This window comes from Epargyreus clarus, unplaced genomic scaffold (genome assembly GCF_041222505.1).
Source record: "Epargyreus clarus isolate Ecla_fem2 unplaced genomic scaffold, WU_Ecla_fem_2.2 ptg000027l, whole genome shotgun sequence".
Classification (NCBI taxonomy): Eukaryota; Metazoa; Arthropoda; class Insecta; order Lepidoptera; family Hesperiidae; genus Epargyreus; species Epargyreus clarus.
The window spans coordinates 13,235,886-13,259,366 of NW_027332234.1; the positions used below are offsets into that span (position 1 = coordinate 13,235,886).

A 23,481-nucleotide genomic window follows, 5' to 3' on the forward strand; every position below is an offset into this window, starting at 1 on the left:
ACCTGTTCCCGACTGGTTTGTAACTGGTCCCTGTTAAGCCTTCCCATTGTACCGGTACAATGAAACTATTTAATAAAATTTTGTATTGTACCGAATACAATAGAATTATTGTTTACAATTTTATTGTACTTCAGGCAAATTGAGCAATGAGTTAAAGGAATTTTAGGTGTTTTTTTCTGTATAGGTATAGCTATAGTGTACGTTTAAGATTCTATTTTTTTTTAATAAATGTATATTACGTGTAACTTTTTTAACTGATAAAGTAGCGATTTCATCTATATTTGTATTTTCAGTCAGTCTGTCAATCTGGCCTCTGGATTAGTCGAATGTGAAATACTTTTAAAAAGCATTGTTAGTTTTGTAATCGGATATTCGTATAGTTAACGTAATACAAAATACCGATAACTTATTGTATGATTATATTTATTATCACAGCTTTAATAAAGCTTTTTTATCAGTAATACTTATTAAAATTTCAATTTAATACAAATCTCCTTTCTCGGCATTACCTTGGTACACATTAGCATACTAAGCACGAACGCTCAAGGTTCCGAATACGAGTTTATTATGTAAACTGAAAGATATAACTGGTAGAGGTCATGTGTTACATACTGAGTTATGCAATGGATGTAAAGGAGCATGCAGTCCATCTGATAGTACCTAAGTGGCTACTGCGTTGAACGCTAGATAAGATATTCCTATCTGAGATTGGCCAAAGATGCTGTACTAACCCTGAAGACTAAGTTAGAACGCCTCGGATAAGTATTTCTCCCTTACTAAACTTCAAACTGGGACCTGAGTTGCGCTTAACACTATTTACTAGACAGAAATACGTGTGATAGTGGTGTTTCCGGAGTTAAACCACAAAAGGTTCTACCAATTTTTGGTTTATTTTATACTTTGGTTCATAGGACCTATGCCTATAAACCAGTTAGATTTATAGGTACTAGTTTGAAAAACCTTCGAGACCATACAACAGGTTTACTCCGACCCCACCTGACACAATTAGTATAAAATCGTGATATACCGAGGTGACCTGATTGATTTTATCTTACTTTGTATGTGTTGCTATTCAAATCCGTATGAGTTAATTGACTGATTTATATCATTTGATTATTCATTATTTATTGCTATTTTAAATTACTTTTACGTACATAGGTACTATATTTTGACTTGGACTTTGAAAAGGAGGAGGTATGTATTTTATGTTCATATAAGTTTATTTTGTAACGAAGCAAAAACTACCCATTCGAAACAACAATAATAAGTTGATGACCTAGTAAGACAAACAATATTTTTATTTTTATTTTTGGGTGCCTTTAAATTGCTTAGTCTGAAAGGGCTGAACCGTTTTAGAAAGAGTTTTAACATAAATATAGACAACTTAAAGGCTACTTGCTTAGATTGAATTTAAAACATATTACGAGACTAATACCTTCTACAGGTACCTACAAAATTATGTAGCTTAGTAGTAGTACTGAGCTACATAATTTAGTAAATCTAACTAAACCCCACTTATAACTAAACGTCTAGTCCCTAAAGTTAGTTAAGTTTATTATTTAATTAAGCCCCGTCGTGGACTCACTTAAGTTTTGGGATCAAGTGATGGATAATGGAGTTGTCGGACGTTTAAGCTTGACGAAAATTCTAGACGGCATTTCCTTAGTTTGAAGCTGAAATGCACAAAAGCTTTTTTTTTTGTTGCCTAGGGGGAAAGCTTCAAAAGGTACCCTATGGGAGCGGCACGGGGTTATGTGGGATTCTTTCCGCACTAAAACCCCCCAGGTGGCCGTCCTCGGCGCTGCGTAGAGGACTCCGGGATCTCCAACGAAACGCAACCGGAGTCCACTTGGCGCTTTGCCTCGTCGAGCTCCGCCCAGGTGAGCTTGAAACTCACCACACCATCTGGTGTTCACGACGGTATGCGACCATACATACCGCCGTCCATCCCGGGGTCGCTGGCCGGGCGGTTAGAGCTCCCACTCTTGCCACCCGCAACCCCGGAAGCCTCCTTTTAGTCGCCTCTTACGAGGGGATACCGTAGCCCTATTCTGGTCCCGGAACTACAGGGACAGAAATGCACAAAACCTTGGGGAGAACGTATTCTAAACCTAATTTATTTATTTATTGGACTACCGACATAAGCAGTAGTGTTTACAATAAAAATAATTAGCTAAATGGATACCTTTTAACTGTTCTTACAATCATGATTAATCACATTTTAAATGGTAGAACCAAATGGTTCGATAGGGGAGGTACCACCGACATTTGTAGCGTGCAAGAGTTCTTGTGTTTTGATAGAAATGTTTCTATGTCAGCTGACTTAGCTACATATGAGACAAGCATCTTAATCCTCACAGTGGAAACCCATCAGTGATTGCCTTTAAGTTACGACTACCTGTCGGGGTAGTTATAGTAAATACTGTTCTCCAAAGTTCCGTTCTTTGACGGCAGTTTAAGCTGCTTGTCCCTACTATAATCCTTATATCGAAGGTATTAAAAACTCTAGGCCTAGCCGTTATGCCAAGAGGGTCTTCTATTTAATTTTTTAATCGATCAAGTTCCCCCTGTTTCAAAAGAAACATACGTATATGGGTCAGAATTGATATCAGATATCCGTTATCACTTATCAGTTAAGTGATTGGACCACGCAGTCGGGATTAAATTGTCGATACAGTGTCCTATATAAATGATTGATTTTTTGGTATTTGTACTATAGGTATATATTTAGAAATATTTTCGTTTTTATCTAAAACTTGTTAAAAGAATATTATTTATATTCACAGACGAAAAGCGCGTCAGACACGTGTCGTGGCAGACAAAAAGTATTAACCTGTACCTGTTTTGACATATTCATATCTACCGTAACACAACCGCGTAGGAACAGGCCGTGCTTGTCAAAATATACAGATAAAAATATTTTGTCTGTCACGGGCCGTGCCTGACACGTCCAACGTCTGTGAATACAAACAGAGCCTAAAGGAAGTGGGTATTACTTTTTTATCTTTATTATCGACAAAGTCTTTAAAAACACATTGTATGTAATTGTATAAGACAGGTGTCCAGTGTCATTATTATGTCCAAAGGCAATTTTGGTAATTTCGCCGAATATCGGGTACATTTCTTTACAAAACGAAATTAATGGGACAACGAGAAAACAAGGTGCAAGAGCGGCTATTGTATTATGGGGTCGCTTCACACTGTTGCTCTGGTTAATATGGTTTAATAAACCGCCTAATAATACGTTTTTCAAAGTTTCGATTAAAGACTTGTAAAAACTTTAGACAATTTCAATTAAAATAAATCTTTAATAAAAATAGTTTCTACACTCACAACCCCACACTAAGATTCCCTGTGTCGTTGTTGCCATGACATACAAAGACGAATACACAAACACCCAGACCCACAACAGATATCTAAATTCATCATTTAGATATCTGTCTGGCCGGGGATCGAACAGGTAGCGTCAGACCGGTATGGTCGACACTCTGCCACTCGGGTGATGACCACAGAAAACCTTTTCACTTCATACCCAAACCATGATAGTTTTAGATTGTGGCCTGACCCATAAACGAAAGGTCAAAAGTAAAAACTTTGTATTTTCGATTTTCAATTTTTGAAATGCCGACTTTCATACTTTTAGTGTTCAGACAATACGACGAACAATAGTGTGCACTGCCCCTACAGATTCGCAAGATATTTGATTGGAAGACAACGTATAAAGGAACAAATATGTGCAACTTTTACGACAGATGCACCGAACAGGTGACCAACGGGTCTTGAATGAGTTTGTTTCTTGCTTCTTCTTTTTGATCTTTGTTCAGATAAAGGAATTTAAGTTGAACATGGTTTTAATTAGAACTGGTAATTTAGTGGTGTTAATTTCGCTCTCCCGCGATGCGTATCAGATCGATGTATGCGTATTGTTATTAACAATAAAATATATTACTTGCTTATGATTAATGATGAAGAAAAACGTACGAAAGAGTACATTTTGTAATATAAATTATAATATAAGAGTAGCAAACAATCATGCCATCTTTTTTTTTTGTTTACGAGGGGGAAACCTTCAAAAGGTACCCGACGACGTGGGAGCGACGTCGGGTTATGTGGGATTTTTACCGCACTAAAACCCCCCCGGTGGTCGTCCTCAACGCTTGTTGGAGAACTCCGGGATCTCCGAGGGAACACAACCGGAGTCCTCCAAGTGCAATGCCCCGATCGGGCTCTACCCTGGGGGAGCACTTTTGGCTCCTCCCACACCATCTGGTGTTTACGACGGTATGCGACCACACATACCGTCGTCCTTCCCGGGGTTGCTTGCTGGACGGTTCGAGCTCCCACTCTTGCCACCCGCAACCCCGGAAGCCCCCTTTTAGTCGCCTCTTACGACAGATCATGCCATCTACCTGATGGTAAGTGGTTACTGTCGCCCATGGATATCTGTTATCAGAGAAGATAGTATTCCTATCTAAAGTTAGCCACAGATGCTTTGCTACTTGAGGACCACGGATAACTATGTCTCCCTTACTAGACACTTCAAACGCAACAGCGCTTAATACTGCTGTTATTAGACTGAAATAGATTTGGCGATGCTGTTTGCGGAGTTGTACATCTTTAAACAAATTCAGGTTACATAAATCAGTTACACTTTTTACAGTTTACTTGCCACCCGCCCATGCACCACAATATATAGATTTGGTTCGCGAAGCATTACTCATGCAGAACACGGATGGCGCAGATAACAGTGTATGCAGTCTTATCTTGATGTATGTGTGACAGGGAAATGGAATTTTCCAGCCACGACCATAATATGATACATCTGCCGTCAATTTAGAAGTACAAAAGATTGTTACGGATAAGGTTGGCGGATTTTGTTTTTGTACTTTAAATACAAGTATTAATATATTGATTGCGTTAAAATCACGTACGTTCCTAATATCGACACATTTACTATATTAAAAATACTAAAAGATATCGAGTGCTAAATAGAAAACTTTTTTAAAATATTCTGTGTCTAGTAATTCTGAACACAAAGTTTTGTTTTTTGGATGTTTTGTCCCTTTATTTTGTTTGAAGATCACGTAAAAAGTGCTATATATTTGAAAGTAGTGCTATTAGTATTCCAATATTAAAACAATAAAATAAGAATTCGTATAGATATTATAAATTCACAACCAAAGAACAGACTAAAGTTTGCCGAGTCCAGTAAAAAAAAACAGATTACATGAAGCAGGTTTTGGATATTTACTACCCCTACAGATAGCAATCACCCCATAAAGACTTGAATACCAAGTAATTCAATTATTATACAAAACCAGTTAAATAACGAACATTATATTCAAGGGCAAGACGGTAATTAATAAAAACAAACTGGTAATTAAACATCTGCTCGGCAGACCGTCAGTGAAACAATAAAATAACAACTCAAATTCTTAACTGTCTGTCCTAATTTTTGTAAAATATTAAAATATTCTTAAAGAGAACAAAAGTCAGCAGGTATTTTCATAAATGATTGAACGAATTCACCTGATGATAAGTGGTCAATGTTTTCCATCAGTCAATACCAAATAGGACTGTAATTCCCCTCACGCAGCCTAGGTCACATAGAGGACCGAATGCTGCATCGCTGCCTCACGGCAGTCAACAACACCGGTGGGCAGTGTACCCACTGACGAGATTGCCCGGGTAAGGAGGGATCCCTCGAGGCCCGTAAACCCTGCGCCACGCGGCGAAGACACGCCGCGGCAAAGGACGACCTTATAGATAGAGTGTAATTCTACATAACATCGGCAACAAATATGTTGGTACCCTTAAGGAATAACTTGGAATGCCTCGTATGTCTGCCTTGTTATACGCTACAAATTAGAATATAGTAGCATTTACTTCTGGTATAATATAAAATTAGGCGTAAGGTGGTGCGTCGTTACTCGTAGTCGAACTACAAAACGTTTAGTCGTGTAACAAACGTGTTGTTTCTCATTTCTACTATAAGAGCTAAAATTGTTAGTAGGTTTGTGGATAAAAGTGTACGCCACAATGTCCGGATAATAGTGTGCAAACACCCTTACAGCCTAAAGCCGTCCACATAAACACAGCCATAACAATCCCATCGTAATCGTTATACATAACCGTTAACAGTTAAAAACGCAATAGCGTCCGGAATATCGGACAAAAACCGTACTTATAAAAGAGCAAAAACCGAACTTTCTACGATAATGGACAATTGTATTTCACGTTACGCTGAATAAAACCGATTTTCGACTCTATATTATTGAAAATAGAAATCTTCGGAAACTCCATTGTAATATTTACAACCGTAAGTTTTGAGAAAACGAAAAAGATATTGCGTTCCGTAAATACGAAATTAGGCAAAATTGATATCTACTGCTAGGGAGCAAGGGCTTGTGTGTTTTATCGAAGTATCGATAGAATTTGTCGATTCATACTCTCAAGTTACAAAGGAAGTGAAGATTATCTAAAATTCATTGAGTGTTGAAGGGATAATACTTTATTTGTGTTAAGTTACAAATTATAGACATTCGGTTTTGTGTAACTTAACACAGATTTAAATTGACAAATATGGCATCAAATACTTCCTGTTAACAGTAAGATAAGAGAAGTGACTGTAGTTTTTAAATGAGTGGAATTTATATATTTTTTGTCGCCACCGTACGATTGCCAAACATCAGCAAATCGTTACAAATTCATACATGCGGATAGAGCGTTTGACTTGGTTTGTGTATATTTGCAAGCGCTTGTAGCGTCACCCAGTGGAATGTCGGTGTTTTATGCTAATTAAAGAGAATTTGCCACAAGCGCTTTCACACCTTTGTGCATTTGTAGAGGTTTGGAGGTTTGCGGTCAAGCTTGGTTTTGGTGGCATTAGGTATTTTAGGATAAGAACGGTGTGGATGTTCATTGCTAAATGACAAGTTCAGGTTTATCTCTAATAGTATACCAGATCACACTTGCTTACTCGCATGCATTATTTCGTATATGTGCATTGAGATGTATGTAACATCCGATTCTTCGAAATTATGCAACGTTCCATTTAATATAAATAGTTAAAATGTATGGTAAATTTAACTAAACATAAATATTAATGCATCACGTACTTTAAGCGAATAAAATTATCTGTATTACATAAATTATCTGCCCCTACCAGGAATTATACACCGAAGTAATGTTCAGACATACTTGTTGCGGTAAGCAGACGTGATGCAAGTTGATTTGCTGCATCTATTACACAAATCTTCTAGTAAATAATATAATAGTAATATTTTAGTAAATAATATAATAGGTATATAAAATATTGTATGTAGGTAATATGCAGAAAATAATTACGCAGTACACTTGAATCTAAGTGGTCGCCGCTCATAAACATCTGTAACCAACCGTAAAAAAAATATCTTTGAATATATCAGGCGGCACCTGAAGTCCTACCCAATGATGCCCTATTCCTGAGGACTATGATAGAACGCCTTCAAATCAGAGTACAGCAGTTCTATTACACTAAATACTATCTAAAGATAAACCATTGATATAACAGGTTCTTCAATAAAACTATTCGCACATGCATTTAATTAGTATCTTACTTCACTATTGATCAAGTAATTCCAAGGATATCAAGAGCCTGTAATAACAGAAGATCTTCATGCATTCCTCAATCAAGTTATTAAACAAAGAATTTAACTTCAACAAACTCCGCTCCGCTAAGTTATTTAAAGCACAGAATAACTTCCAACGTTAGGGTTGTGTACTTTAGTCTGTTTACTTGATCATAGACGAAATACTCAAGTACCTAACATATTTTTTATAACTTAAAAAAATATGGTATATATGCGAAAATACGTACCATAGACATATAAATTACATAGGATTCATAGTGTAAGATTTTCTCTGTTTGTCTCATATAGGTACAGTTAGTGCAGATAATAAGTACGTATGTTAAAGTTTATTTAATTACATTATCTTGATTTTAGACTAATTGACTTGTATGACTCATAAAAAACATTAGTCATCATGCCAAACAAAAGCTCATAGACCTGAGTTCGATTCTAGACTAGGAAGGCGAGTCGAGGCATTTGTTTATTATATTTATATGTACCGTATAGACAACCATAAAAACACAATACAAAAATGGCAAAAAGTTATTCATCCTAAAAAAATAAGGTCAAAACTGACCACACACATCTCAACATCCGCTCCACCTGCATGCAGCATCTGGCAGCCCTGAGAGGCGATAATCTGTCTGTAAACAGAGATCACAAAAACCGTGCCTGTATCCACATCCACCTGTCGCCGACAAGTAGGGATGGGGCGCGACTTTAGGGACAAAGATTAAGCGATCAGTTAACAATATTGAAAAAGTTGTTATAAGTATAATAAATTTAAAATAATCTTCTTTGAATACGTTGTTTGTAAGTTTAAAAAAAGTTTGGAAAATCCAAAAGTGCAAGACTCATAATGCTCATTTAATTATGAAATATAAAAAAAAAAAAAAAAAAATACTTAAGTCGTTCAAAATTTATTGCCGAAAAAACAGCTGTAGTAGGAAGAAGGTACTGCACAAGCGCCCCTGGTGGAATAAATGTACATAATATCTATAGATATACAGTCTTGTAGTTTTCGTTTTTTATTAATAATTGCAATTAAACGACACTGAATTAATTAATCATTCGCATTCAGTGACCTACAATCGTCGATTAGAATTTAAAAAAAAAAAATTAACTCAAATGATGGATTTTTTCACAAGTTACAGTGTTTTCAGGTTTCACACATGACGGACAGGAATTTTTTTTGACCTATTTTGGTGTTTTTTTCCAATTCTATTGCATTAAATCAATTTTAAAAAAGGATGGAATTAATCTCCATTAAATTATCTCGACAATAGTATGCAAAATATCTTGATTCCGTGAACTATCAAGGCTATAATAATAAAAATAGCCGCCAAAATGAAGCGAAAAAAATTTTTCGATCGTAAAGCACTCTCTGATGCTTCGCATCATGAGTCGTGCAAAATACCGAAACATACTTTAACAAAACAGCTGTTAAATCATTTCATTTAATTGTAGTCTTTCTCTTATATGTCTTTTCCGCAGTGACTCATAATATGTTATTTGTTTCTTTCCTTTATTCTTCTAAATCATCTTGTTTGAATGAGGCAACGTTGAATAAGTAAATTTGAGTACATTTTAGTTACAAGTTACATTAAGAACACTTTGTTAATTCTAGGCCAAAATAATCATAAAATACGAAATCTTTGAATGTTCTCAAAAAATACAAATGTCAATTTTTCGAAACTTTCTCGTCAATAGTCATGTAGTTCTCCAATTTCACACGCTCCTTAGTTGTTAGAATCGAGTACATAACCTACATACCGTACAAAGCGGCTGAAAATTTGTCACACAATTCGCAAACCCAAATATAGCGTGTCAACCGTTATTTAAAATTATCGATGTTTCCGTTTCACGTCACATCACTAATGATCGTCGTTTTAGGTTCCCGCGTGTTAATGTATGTTAAACCAGTTGACACAATGAAGTTATTAAAGTTGGTAATGGTATAAAATTGTAGTTTCTAATCAGTAACGTAAAGAATTCAATTTTCATTAGCAATTCGTTTTCAATGTTAATGAATGTTCTTTGCAAACAATTAATAATGATACCCGAAATATTTTAAGAATTATTTGAATAACAATTGTACTTAGCTAAATAGAACAGCACCTTTATAATTTCGTCTACTCTATCTGTTCATTTTCTCAAAAACACGGGAATGCGCCTAACCTCTAGTGGTCACCCATCCAACATCCGACCGCACCCAAAATTGCTTAACTTAAATCACCACAAACCGCGGGACCACCTAATGTAATTACTATATTCATTTTATTCGCCAGGCATCCGGTTAACCGGGCGTTATAACCGGCAGTTAAGTGATGCGTTAACGTTTTTCCCCGTCCTATATATTTAACCGCTATCTAAACTAGGATATCCTGTGATACCGCAATGTATAAATTAACCCTTTTAGCAACTGCGGTTATTTACGGATTCAGTCGTGTGTTTTAATTATCGTGTTTTTGATAAAATTTCAGCTTAAAACGGTATGGTTCGACCATATTTCTAGCGCGAAGCAGTGTGTTTCGGTGGAAAGGTATTCACACTTATCCATCGAAACACACTGACTCTGACTGACTTATATATGAGTGACCATCTTAGTGTTCAGGGATGGTAACGCATTTAAGACTTTTAGGTAGAACCTCTGTAGGTATGGAGTTGCTTACACACATGGGCAATAGTAACCTAACATCAAGTGGACTGCATGCTCTTTTACACCTTTTGTTTTACCGAATATTTCACTGAAAGAAAGCTAAACTGTTAGATGGTTACGTATTCTTGAGTAAATAAATAAATACGCCGAATAAAACCCCCTCCTTTTTAAAAATTGCATAAAATATAGTTTTTAACGATTTCGAAAAGGGAGTAGGTAGGTAGGTACTATGATAGGTTCGACTATGTGTATTTTACTATAAAATCCCTATAAGCCGTTTCATACAAAAATGATCTCACTAAACCATGTTTTCCAGTACATCAATCGGTAAATCAAAGGGCGTATTGAACTAATTTCGGTCCACTTGAACCACATACATCAACAAACGCACAAGCGGGCTTTGTGCCTCATAAACCGCCCATTGAAAGTTCATGTTAGCGTTTCCGGGTTAATATTGATATCGTTTGAATTACTGAAATCGGTATAGCAAAGACATTCAACTATTAACCCTTCTATTGATGTATTGGTATAAAGGAATTTGTTGTGTTTGGATTTATGTCTAAACTTTTATTACAGAATATTTTAAATATATTTTGGTGTCTTTCATAACAATAGAATGAAAATGTTTACATAAGAATGTAAAGGATACATACACATAAAATTATGTGATCATTGTGCTTATGCAAAAGTTAAGGCCAAAATAAAACCAATTAAGGTATACTTAATACACATGTGATGCGTTAATGACATACACCAGTATTTCTGCTCTACTACAATTAAGCACTACACGTAGTTTGTCGAATTAATTATTCCTACTTGTAAGATAATAATGTTATATTTTTATGGATGTATGTAGTGTTAAAATGTGTTAAATATCCCATTATAATGAAAAGGTTAAGAACCCCTCATAAGGATAGATTAATTAGACACAATAAAATCATACCTAATTATGTTATACACAGACGATTCGCATTTAATGAGCTGACTCTTGAAGTATCACAGAACTTAGTAGAAGAGCACTAAAGTCGATTTAAAACCTACCTTTACAAAGTATAAAAATCCTACCTCATACCTCACTTTGTAAGAGGATACATCCACTGAAAGAAACACTCAACAATCATTTTAAATCTAAACTTACCTATAAATAACCTAGCGCTAAACAAAGACAGCTTGAAAGATTAATAGTATCGAAATAGCCACTCTCTCACCTCGGTGTCACAGATTCTTAAAAGCTGATGTCAGATTTGCTTCTCAGTAACGACTAATATAAACATAGAATACACTGTAAATGTAGATGGGACTTGTTTGTTTTATTTTATCTTTTTTTTCGTAAGGGATTAAGTTTCGAAAAATAACTTAAAAAGACTAAAAATTGAATATAAATGTAGAGTAGTGTCAAAGTTTAAAATAAATCAGTCAAGAACTTTTTGAATCGAACTATTCTAATTTTATTTGTTCTGGAAAAGAAAAAATACTATTATAAGACATGGAAATTTGCCGAACAAATGTAGTCAAAAATTAAAGTTGCGTATTTAAATACAATTCTATTTCACAACGTAAAAATATTATTTACTCGTGTGTAAAATAACATGTTTAAGTATATTATTTTATATTCAGTCAAGCTAAAGGAACTTAACAAAGAAATAAATATTTTATTTAACTTTACATATTTAAATGTACTCGTAATTCTATCTAAATAGGTACGTAAGAATATTTTTTGCTCGTACGTAAAATTACGTAAAAATATAAACTGATAAATGAAATATATTTTACATTTAGACAACCTGAAAACATTACAAAGTATAATATATTTTTATTTTACTAAAATTCTATTTGCTCATATTGCGTAACAAATTGAACAGAGGACACAGAACATAAGATCTGTGGACTGTGCGGTTATAATTGTGGCTTTGCAATCTGAGATTGTAGCAGAGCGGCGTATAATTTACCTAACAGATGGTTTCTGGTTCGCATATGAGATCTCGGTATTGCATTTAATTATTAATCGTTGAATGCGCACGCTATTTTAGCATTGAGTTGCATGTCTTATATGTATGACCAGTGCGTTTTATTGATAAACCTTTGAATGAAATATTTTGTATAAGGCCATAAATGAATACAAATTCATATATTGGAAATATCGCTTTGTATGAATTTGTATTGTTGGTTAGTTTGTTTAAGAAATACATTGTGTAGAATTTTTTGTAGTGGTCTAAGATTTCGAGCGACCATTTTAATTTCTTCATAGTAATAAGAACGGCTGTCCAAAGTAGGTTGATTGATAATTGTGGTCGCTTATAATATGCAATTAATTTAATTCAAAAATGCAATTCATTATCTAATTAGTGTTTCATGAATTGTTCAGGAGAACTGTGAAATACTTTATTTACAAAAATACTAAACATACATTACAAAATACAATTATTTCTGTACATTATAATTCTACTACATTTACACCATGAGGCATAACGGATGTAGGCATAAAATAAAAGTTATTAATCCTCCTCTGTACTACATTATCTTTGCCTGCATCACACACATGGTTGCATTTCGTTATATTTACGTACAAAGGTGTCAAGAGCGATCCCTGATTTATATTTGGAGCGGTCATTGTGTATTGCATCTTTGTGGTTTAATGTACTTGCATACACATTAAGAGATCTTGATTATTAACTATGAAAATAGAGTGCCAATATTACCAATATGCATATAGGTAGCCTGCGTCATGGTAATGGTTACTACATCTCAGGACTTTAGTAATCAATTCCAAATATGGTTAGGTATATTTTACGTAAGGATAAGTGGCCATTGCGGCCTATGGAAGGTATTTTTGTGAAATAGGTGACAGATGTATAGATATACCACAGAATTATGGAACGGTATGTGTACATGGCTTTACATCACCGCCGCTGTCGGTGTAACATCAATAATAATTACATCACTTAATTATTATTGATGTTACACCCAAAAATAATATAGGTATGAGAATGGTATCAAGGTAGCCGAATTATGTAGGTATGGTCCTAAATGTCTTCATTCAAAATTAGTATCTAACCTTGGCTTTTCTAACAAGTCCTAAGTCTGATTCAAAACATTAACCCAATCCATAACTACATTAGCTAAGTGTATATTATAGTCAATTACGATCTAGACCTTGAAATGTAGGCAAAGTGTAATAATAGGCAATTTGTGAACTTTCTAGTCCGAGTTTAGATCTACGACCAATCAATTTCAAACACTTCCGGTTAGTCATTACGGTCGCAAAATCTCGCCTACGTTTGTTTTCTAGAATAGTTTATTCGTCTGAATTGTTTAAATGCTTATCTTAATGACGCCCACATATATATGTTATATTATTGGCTAAGTACAAGTCGAATCCAACGAAAGGTTCCTTCCAATTTTTTCTTATTTTTAAGTATTTGTGATTTTTTTAAATGACAGCTATAGAAATATTTTATAAAATTATATTCTTTCTTTTATATAATATAATTATATGCTTTATAAAAAATTTAACTGACTTCATATTACGGTTTAATAGCTACTGAGTAGCCGATGGATGGAGTTTATTTTTATTTCACGTAAAATGTCTTTCTACTTAAATGACTGAATTTTACTAAATTTATTTTTTATATACTAGTGGTAGTACTTTCTATATACTTTTTATCCCAAAGTTGTCATGTAAAATATCAGATAGTCACAACAAAGCGTGCCTGGGTTTAGCTTGTATACTGTAATGAGACAATTAGTCAGCCAGGAAATCCGAATTTACACTCAGATAACAATTTGGCAAGGCCATTTTAGTTTAAAATAGTTTGAAATAATGACTATCTATTTAGTTTTTATAAACGGTAAATATTTGATTATTTTCATAAAACCGAAACCTTTATATTTGGTTACAGATAATACTTTAGACGAGTACGTTAAGAAGAAATTATTTTCAACTTTCAAAATTAATGATAACTAAAATGGCAATGAGTAGATTAAGAGTACTAAAGTAACTATTCTGAATAACTTATTTGCTGGAATCTACTAAGAATAAATTGTGTTGTAATTCTAAAATCTGTAATCGAAATTAACAAAAAAATGTTTGATAAAATATGGGATTGCTTAGCAATATTGGCCCCTTAATTATTACTATTAAATTAGCATTAAATACGTAATTAGGAGCAATAAAGCAATTATCAAATTCTTTATATTTTATTCTCATTAGTAGTGAATGAAGTTACGCAAAACGACATTATTTCCATTTTGTAGCACTTTTAGTTCGGACATTTCAGAACAAACCAGAAGTCACCGTTACTACCACTTAAATCCATATAGCTTTCACACATAAAAACCATTAAAGTTAAATGGAATTAAAATAAATTTTGCAAAAACATTATTCACGGTACGTAAACCCATTCCTGAGTGGAATATCTCCGTTATGATGATAAATAGGTACTTGCGAATCTCACGTTGTGCACTCATTAAGTGTTATTAACTTAAGAACATACGTATAATGCTTTTACAAAATGTCTTGAAAGTATGGCCTTAATACACGTTAAGATTGGTATAAACATATACACTAGTAGCACCCACGGCTTCACCTGCGTTTTAAAGAAAAATAACGTGACATACATATGATTGAGATTTGTAACTTCATTGGAATGACAATGACGTCATCTGTCGAAAATTGGTCGTACCAGCTCTCAAATCTTCGTGGGCTCATGCACAACAACTTTGCTAAAGATCGTCACATGATGAAATGTTTAGTTCAATCTATAAACGGTATACAGCCAAACTTTCATTTATATATATATATATAAATAATTTTATTTATATATATATATATATATATATATAAATATAATATGTACCTATGTATATATATATATATATGTAAGCTTTGTATACTGTCTGCTGTGTACGCGGCCTAATATTTATACCGTGTGTACGCCGCCTTAAAAGTTTGACGTAGCGACACTGACAGGAGATTTAAGAGGGTTATGTGATTTAAATAGCTAACTGTGGTTGTAAGAAATATAAGTAAATCATATAAATTCATTAAGTTTAATAATAGTATCGATCTACAAAAATGTTGGAAGTAAAAACCTTTAATTGTCGATTTTTCTATTTTTAGGTTAGTATATTGCGTGTGTAACCATTTAGTCTAAAATTTCAATTCATTTGAATATTGTAAATTTAAAATAACATTAAATGTTTCTATTTTTAGATAAATCAAATTGTGCGTTTTTGCTCCCCGTATCATCCAACATATTATAAATCGACAATTGTCAGAGTTTGATTGGATAATAGTAGATCATGGCAAGATTACAATTTGAGGTTGAGCTGGCAGCGGACGAAGATCCGAAGAATAACATCATAACCATAAAGTCAATTACAACAGAAGAGGGAATAACATATCTCATTCCGCCATGTTTTCAAGCGGCAAAACATCACCTTCAATTGACTAAGCTACCGGAATTTGTAAAAATAAAAAAAACATTACAGAGAAGAGGTCATTATAGAAAAGTGTGGATATCTATGCCAACTGATGTGCTAGAACTATACAAAGATAATACTGGAAATATCATGTTTAATGATTATTTATTAGAAGAATTGACTCAAACTGCAAGCCAACCCGCTACTACAGATGAAAGATTATTGGAAATTTTAGAGAAATTAAGTGATAAATGCAATACTAACAAAGAACAACATAACAATTTGAGCAGATTAACTGAAAAATTTGTTTTGAAAAAGTTTGACAACAAGATCACTAACGCTAAGCAATGGTTGCAGTGTTTTGAGAGTGAGTGTAAAAGATTTGATTTAAATTGTAATACAGAGAAAATTAGTGCTTTGAGATTATTTTTGAATGACTCAGAAAGCGACTGGTATGAGTCTATGTTAATTAAACACAGCTTTAACTCACTGTGGGAGATATGGCAAGCAAGTTTTCTAAACACATTTGCGGACAAAAGCTGGTCCTCGGTGATCTATGCATTGACATACAAACATTTAAGTGGCTCTCTACTGGAATATGCATTGAAAAAGCAGAGACTGTTACTGGAGTATAACAGTGATATTGATAACAGAACTCTCACTGACTTAATTGTCACAGGATTACCAACATATGTTAGAAGCAAACTAGATAGACAGGAAATGACAAACCCAACTCTTTTATTTAGTGCCTTACGAATGCATGAAGATCAAAATAACAATATAAAAAGAAAAGTTACTGACAAAAACATATCTACTAAATCAGAATTAGAATGGCGAAAAAAAACACCATGTCAGATATGTCACAAGATTGGAAAGAAAAACAGATTTCACTCTGAGGATTTGTGCTGGTTCAAAGAAGACAAGAACAGTAATAACAGTGTCAAACACTGCAAAAACTTGACATTAGAGATCGATCAATTTCAGGATACAAAAAACTAAATATTCCCCCACTAATAGAAGTTGAAGTAATATTGAATGAGAAACTGAAATGCACAGGTATTTATGACCCTGGATCAAATATAACTTTAATAAATTCCAAATTATTAAAAGTAAAAAATTCAAAGATAAATTACTTTGAAAATAAATTCAACACAATTGGTGGTGGGGGAAAAACAACAGGTTTAGTAAAATTAAATGGAAAAATACTGGGTATTGACGAGGAAATAAATGCATTTATTTGCAATGATAAAAATTTCACTCATGAATTGCTTTTGGGACTGGATTCAATAAAGAAGTTTGGGTTGACCCATGACGGGAATTTAAACATCCAACTTCAGAAAAACGCCAACCCAAGATCAAGAAAACATATCAGCCCAATAGGAGACAAGAAATACAACTATTCAGAAATTGAAACCAAAGAGTATAAGTCACAAATATTGAATTATGAGATAAATTTCAATGAGGGCATAGATGTGAATAAATTTGATATAGATACTACGTACTTGGAAGATGAACAAATAACAAAAATTTATACATTATTAGATGATTATAAACACATATTTGCGAAAGATAAATTTGATGTTGGGCAAGTGAAAAACTATGAAGCATTTATAGACCTACAAGTGGACAAATATTGCTCAAAAAGACCATATAGGTGCTCCTTAGGTGATAGAGAAGAAATTGAGAAACAAATTGGTCAATTGCTGAAGAATGAATTGATTGAAGAATCATATAGCCCATTCGCAGCACCAGTGACATTGGCATTTAAACGGGATGAAGGGAAAAAGTCAAGATTGTGTATTGACTTCAGAGACCTTAATAAAATTATTGTTCCACAGCCACAGCCGTTCCCTCTAATAGAAGATCTGATGGTAAAAACAATAAATTGTAGGTATTTTACTACGCTTGACATTAATTCTGCTTTTTGGTCTATACCATTGAGGATCAGTGACAGAGCGAAGACAGGCTTTGTCACACAGGAAGGTCATTATCAATGGACTTGCCTGCCTTTCGGTTTGAAGACATCTCCGGCAATTTTTCAAAGGATCCTGACTAATATAATAAGAAAACATAACCTGTCTAATTATGTAATGAATTACATAGATGACATAATGGTATTTTCAAAAACTTTTGATGAACATATGGACCATTTATCGAAGCTGCTGAATGCAATAGCTGAAGAAGGATTCCGTTTGAAATTAACAAAATGCAAATTTGCAGCACAGTCAGTAAGATTTCTGGGGCATGTAATAAAAGGTAATATAATCACACCTTTGAAAGATAACCTCAAATCTATAGCAGAATTTCCAGCACCACAAAACAAGAAACAAATAAGACAATTTCTGGGTAAGGTAAATTTTTATAATAAATATATTCCTAATGCTGCAATAACTCTTGATCCATTACACAATTTACTTAGAAAAAACATCAACTACGTTTGGTCAGCTGATTGTGAAAAAGCTTTCCAAACAATAAAAAGCAATTTATGTTCAGCCCCAATTTTGGCTATTTTTGACCGAGACGCGCCAACTTTTATTTACACTGATGCAAGCATAAAAGGCATTGGTGCAATATTGAAACAAACACAGAAATGTGGAGAAATCAAACCAGTGGCATACTTTTCAAAGAAATTGAATGAATACCAAAAAAAGAAGAAAGCTATATTTTTAGAATGTCTTGCAATTAAAGAAAGTTTGAAATTTTGGCAACACTGGCTAATAGGAAACTCATTCACAATTTATACGGACCACAAGCCACTGGAAAATTTAAACATAAAGAACAGAACAGACGATGAACTGGGAGACATGACTCATTACCTATCCCAATACAACTTTGTAATAAAATACCATCCAGGTAAAAACAACACCGAAGCGGACTGTCTAAGCAGAAATCCTGTGTATGAAAGTCACGAAAACGAGGAGGATAATTTGAAAACAATAAATATTATAAAGATTGAGGAAATATTAAATGACCAGGAAAAAAATTCAAATTTAAAGAATAAGCATATTTATATTAAAGAGAATGATATTTATTACAGGTGGAACAACAAGAAAAAAAAAATCGTTTTGTCTGAAGACTATAGTAAGGCATTAATAAAAAAAGTGCATGAGCATTTCTGTCATATAGGAATAAATCAGATCGAATCAAAAATAAGACCTTTCTACACAGCACCAAACCTACTGGATAATATAAAGTTGATCTGCCATCAATGTGAAGTTTGTATAAAAAATAAAACACGATTGAATAGAAAGTATGGACTTATGTCACAATTAGGACCGGCAGAAAAACCTTTCCAAATTATGTCCATAGATACAGTAGGAGGATTTGGTGGTAACAGGTCTTCAAAAAGGTATCTACACTTGTTAATGGATCATTTCACACGTTATGCTTATATTTCATGTTCAAAGACACAACTGGCTAAGGACTTTATAAAATTGATAGACCAAGTGATTAAGGACAATAAAGTGGAGATAATGCTTTCAGATCAATATCCAGCACTGAATTCAGAGGAATTTAAAAAATATTTAAGGGATCACTCTGTTGACTTGATCTTTACGGCTGTGGATGCTCCTTTTTCTAATGGTCATAATGAAAGGTTGAACCAGACGCTGGTGAATAGGATTAGGTGTACCCTGAATAGCCAAGAAAAAAAAAATTCTTGGACAACCGTGGCAAAGGATTGTGTAAAAGCCTATAACTCAACAAATCACACAGTGACAGGTTATTCGCCTCTATACCTGTTAAGTGGAGAACCAACAGATTTACTACCAATGAACCTAAAAAGAAGACAAATTGAACCCGGAGAACTGGAAAAAGACCGAAAAATAGCATTTCTCCGATCAAAAAAATGTCATGAATTGAACAAAGCCATTTTTGACAAAAATAGAATAGATTACAAGTTTAAAAAAGGTGATATGGTCTACATAATGGACTGTAATAAGTTGAATAGATCTAAAATGGATGAAATTAGAATTGGTCCTTTTGAGATACAAGAAATGATATCAAATTCGCTATGCAGAATCAACACTGGGAAAAGTAAAAAGTCCTTGGGACTTTATCATGTAACAAAGCTAATACCTCAGTTTGATTATTCAAATTAACCTCAGTCAATTTGCACATTTCTGGGGGGGAGATGTAAGCTTTGTATACTGTCTGCTGTGTACGCGGCCTAATATTTATACCGTGTGTACGCCGCCTTAAAAGTTTGACGTAGCGACACTGACAGGAGATTTAAGAGGGTTATGTGATTTAAATAGCTAACTGTGGTTGTAAGAAATATAAGTAAATCATATAAATTCATTAAGTTTAATAATAGTATCGATCTACAAAAATGTTGGAAGTAAAAACCTTTAATTGTCGATTTTTCTATTTTTAGGTTAGTATATTGCGTGTGTAACCATTTAGTCTAAAATTTCAATTCATTTGAATATTGTAAATTTAAAATAACATTAAATGTTTCTATTTTTAGATAAATCAAATTGTGCGTTTTTGCTCCCCGTATCATCCAACATATTATATATATATATATATATATATATATACATAGGTACATACTTTTGGTCAACAAGAGACAACTTATGTACTTTGATGATGGCTATTAAAATATGAATGGATCTAAATGAAGATATGTGAAGGTATAAAATGTGTGACGTATGAGTATGGCAACATATCTGTCATTGGTTCACTATTAATTACTCCAATTCTATAAAAGGTATATGAAAGGTGGTAGAGCTAGTACGTTTCAACCGGAAAGGTACTGCCACGCCTTCTTCTTGCGTGAGAATGATCTGAGCTGACTTATGAGGCAAACATCATAGTCAATGTGGAAATGCATCTGTATCGGCTTTGGAAAGAACCTACATCTTAATGGATTTTTTCGAAGTATATAGTTGCTGGTGGCCCTAGCGACCTTTTCAGCTTTACCGGATTTTGGAAGCAAGCCTAAACCTCAGCCAGGACTAGAATACTAGGGGTTAGAAGGGTGGGATAGTTTTGGTCACCGTCGCTGGTTTCCTAGACTAATCTAAATGGTGTTGATGATGCTGATGCGCTGCAGTGACCACTAACCAGTTGGTCTACAAGACATTTGTTCCCCTTCCAACATGGGTGGCAGTCACAAGTTCGCATTAGGCATATAACTTACTCGTTTGTTATTTCTATATGAACACGCAAGTTTCTAAGCAAACAGTTTCTCATGATGTCATAGGCTTCTGAGATCTGTCAAGGATATCTCGGTCCGTGTGTACGCGCATATAATGGCTAATGGCCATTTATTTTATGACGTAACAAACAATTTTAGTTCATATTTAATGGACTTCGAATAAAGTTTACGACGTGTCATTCTATTTGCCAAATTTGTTTGAAAGGATCAGGTTATTGTTAAATGCCTAACACGCAATAAGTTTGTAAAAAATAGAAAAAAAAATAGCTTAAGTTTAAGCAAATCCTTATCCTTACTAATTTATAAATCCGAACGTAACTCTGTCTGTCTGTCTGGTTGTCTTTTCTTCACGCTTAAACCACTGAACCGATTTTAATGAAATTTTGTACAAAGATAGTCTGAGACACGAGAAAGGACATAGTTTAGTTTTTATCCCGGAAATCCCACGGGAACTCGGGATGGCGATCTAAGATCGATTAATCGGAGAATCGATCTTTTGGCCCAAAAAAATCGATTATTTTAATCGATATTAGTAAGGAGTGAATCGTAAACTATGCATTAGATCAAGTGATGATCTTTAGCAAAGTTGTTGTCCATGAGCCCACGAAGGTTCCAGAGTTGGTACGACCAATTTTCACCAGATGGCGCCACTGGCGTTCCAATGAAGGTACGAATTTTCAGTTTTATGTATGTTAGTATGTCATATTATTTCTTTTAAACGCGGGCGAAGCCGCGGGCAAATACTAGTAATAAGATATTTTCTTTCAATAAATACCGATTCTCTAGAAATATACCTATTACATATCAGTAAGTATCTTTTTGTGTAAATGATTTATATTTTATGACTTACATAGTTGGAATAATATAAGTGCAAGAGTGTTTTCAAAAAAGCTTTCAAATCCTTTATCACTACTAAAAGCCATAAATAAATACTTTAAACATAATTATATATATATATATATTATCACCTTTATGATAAATAAGGAAACGAGTTAAATATCATATAATGGATAAAAGTAAGTTACCTGCAACAGGAGACAGCTTCCTCATGACGCACCATCGCGATTTCCACTGAAACAGAAAAAATAATAGTTATACAAAAATCTACGTAGTAAGGTGGTAATAGCCTAGTGGATGAAACTCGGTCTCTCAATTGGTAGTCTGAGGTTCGAACCCCCGGTTTAAACCCACATTTGATCTTGACATTATGAGCGCATTAGGAATAAATTAAGACTGGGTGAAACCATGAATCTTCGTGAAAACATCGTGTGAAAACCGGAGAGAATTTTTTATAAAAAAAGTTCTTTAAGTCTACCAATTCCCTGACCAGCGCGGCGCGGCACATTTATATTTCTTGTGTTAAAGACAGCTGTTTGTGAAAGTCCAAATCCAATAATATAAATCTAAATGTATCAATTATTAAAGTCATTTGCCTGCCCCGAGCTCGAACCCGGGACGCTGCGTGGTAATTTAAAGCATCGACTAGCAACCACACGGCCCATCAACACAAACCGTAGAAGTGATCTAATCAATTCAATATATTCAAAATACAACTAATGTTGTAGTAATCTGTCAAATTAATGGACCAAGCAAGAACTTGTTCGACAAGTTATGGCCTGTTAACACTGACATCGTATATAACTTAGTAATATTTATTTTTAAATGTTGCATAGTCGATTGTGTCATATGTTAAATATCCATTTGATATTAACGTGCTATACCATAGAGATTTTTAACGAGACATCGACAAATCTAATAACCAACTCTACATGTTATATATAAAATTCTCGTGTCACAATGTTAGTTACCGTACCTCCGAAACGGCTTTACCGATTTTCACCAAATTTTATATGCATATTCAGTAGGTCTGAGAATCGGCTACTATCTATTTTTCATAACCCTAAGTGATAAGGGTTTTTTATCCTTAACATTTTTTTTATTTGTATAGCAACACAACGTTTTCCGGGTCAGCTAGTATAATAATAAAAATTCGCGTGTCTGTACATCGAATTTTGTGTATTTACAAATAAGAGTTAGGAGAAGAGTAGCACGTCTGCCTAATCGTTAGGTTAAACAATAAAAAAAATCTGTATCCACGCAAACGAAATCGCAGGCACAGCTTGCAGATAATGTATCTAAGATCCCTACCAATCCGCTATCAGAATATAAACCCGTGTCCAGTAGTGGGACAGCAACGGGTTGACCACAAAAAACATTTTTTTAAGAGTAGAATAATTTAAAAACCGCACAAAAACAACGCCCGACAACAACAACAAAACAAACCATCAAATTATTAAATTAGATTAATTTATTAATGCATTAAATTTAGCAAAACATAAACTAGTTAAACCAGTCATATAACTTATCTAATGTATATTTATAATTGTGGTTTTACAAGTTAACGCGTATAGGGTCACACAGTATTTTGGGGCAATATATATCTAATCTATGTTAATTTTTGTTTTATTAAAAATGTTTGGTTATTTATTTATTTGGTGTAGTCAAAATAAATATGAGATTTTGAAACTAGTTATTGTCTCAGATAGACTGACAGCTTTATCTTTCTCGCTTACACATTATAGAAAACGAACGAGAGGTAAATACAAATGTCACCATTTTTAATTACAATC

General features: G+C 33.9%; 2 protein-coding genes across 2 annotated transcripts in view; one reads left to right on the top strand and one right to left on the bottom strand.

The window, feature by feature from the left end:
• The window catches only part of LOC140753956 (uncharacterized), a 206,974-nt gene that overhangs the window by 125,635 nt on the left and 57,858 nt on the right, over positions 1-23,481 (bottom strand). The window contains exon 3 of the mRNA XM_073088817.1: positions 21,877-21,922. Within this exon, the coding sequence (XP_072944918.1) occupies positions 21,877-21,922 (46 nt within the window). The remainder of the gene's footprint in view (positions 1-21,876; positions 21,923-23,481) is intronic.
• On the top strand, positions 15,263-19,756 carry LOC140753936 (uncharacterized). Its single transcript, XM_073088783.1, has 2 exons — positions 15,263-15,388; positions 15,482-19,756. Exon 2 carries the CDS (start codon positions 15,571-15,573, stop codon positions 16,687-16,689), a length of 1,119 nt encoding a protein of 372 aa, XP_072944884.1. The 5' UTR covers positions 15,263-15,388; positions 15,482-15,570; the 3' UTR covers positions 16,690-19,756.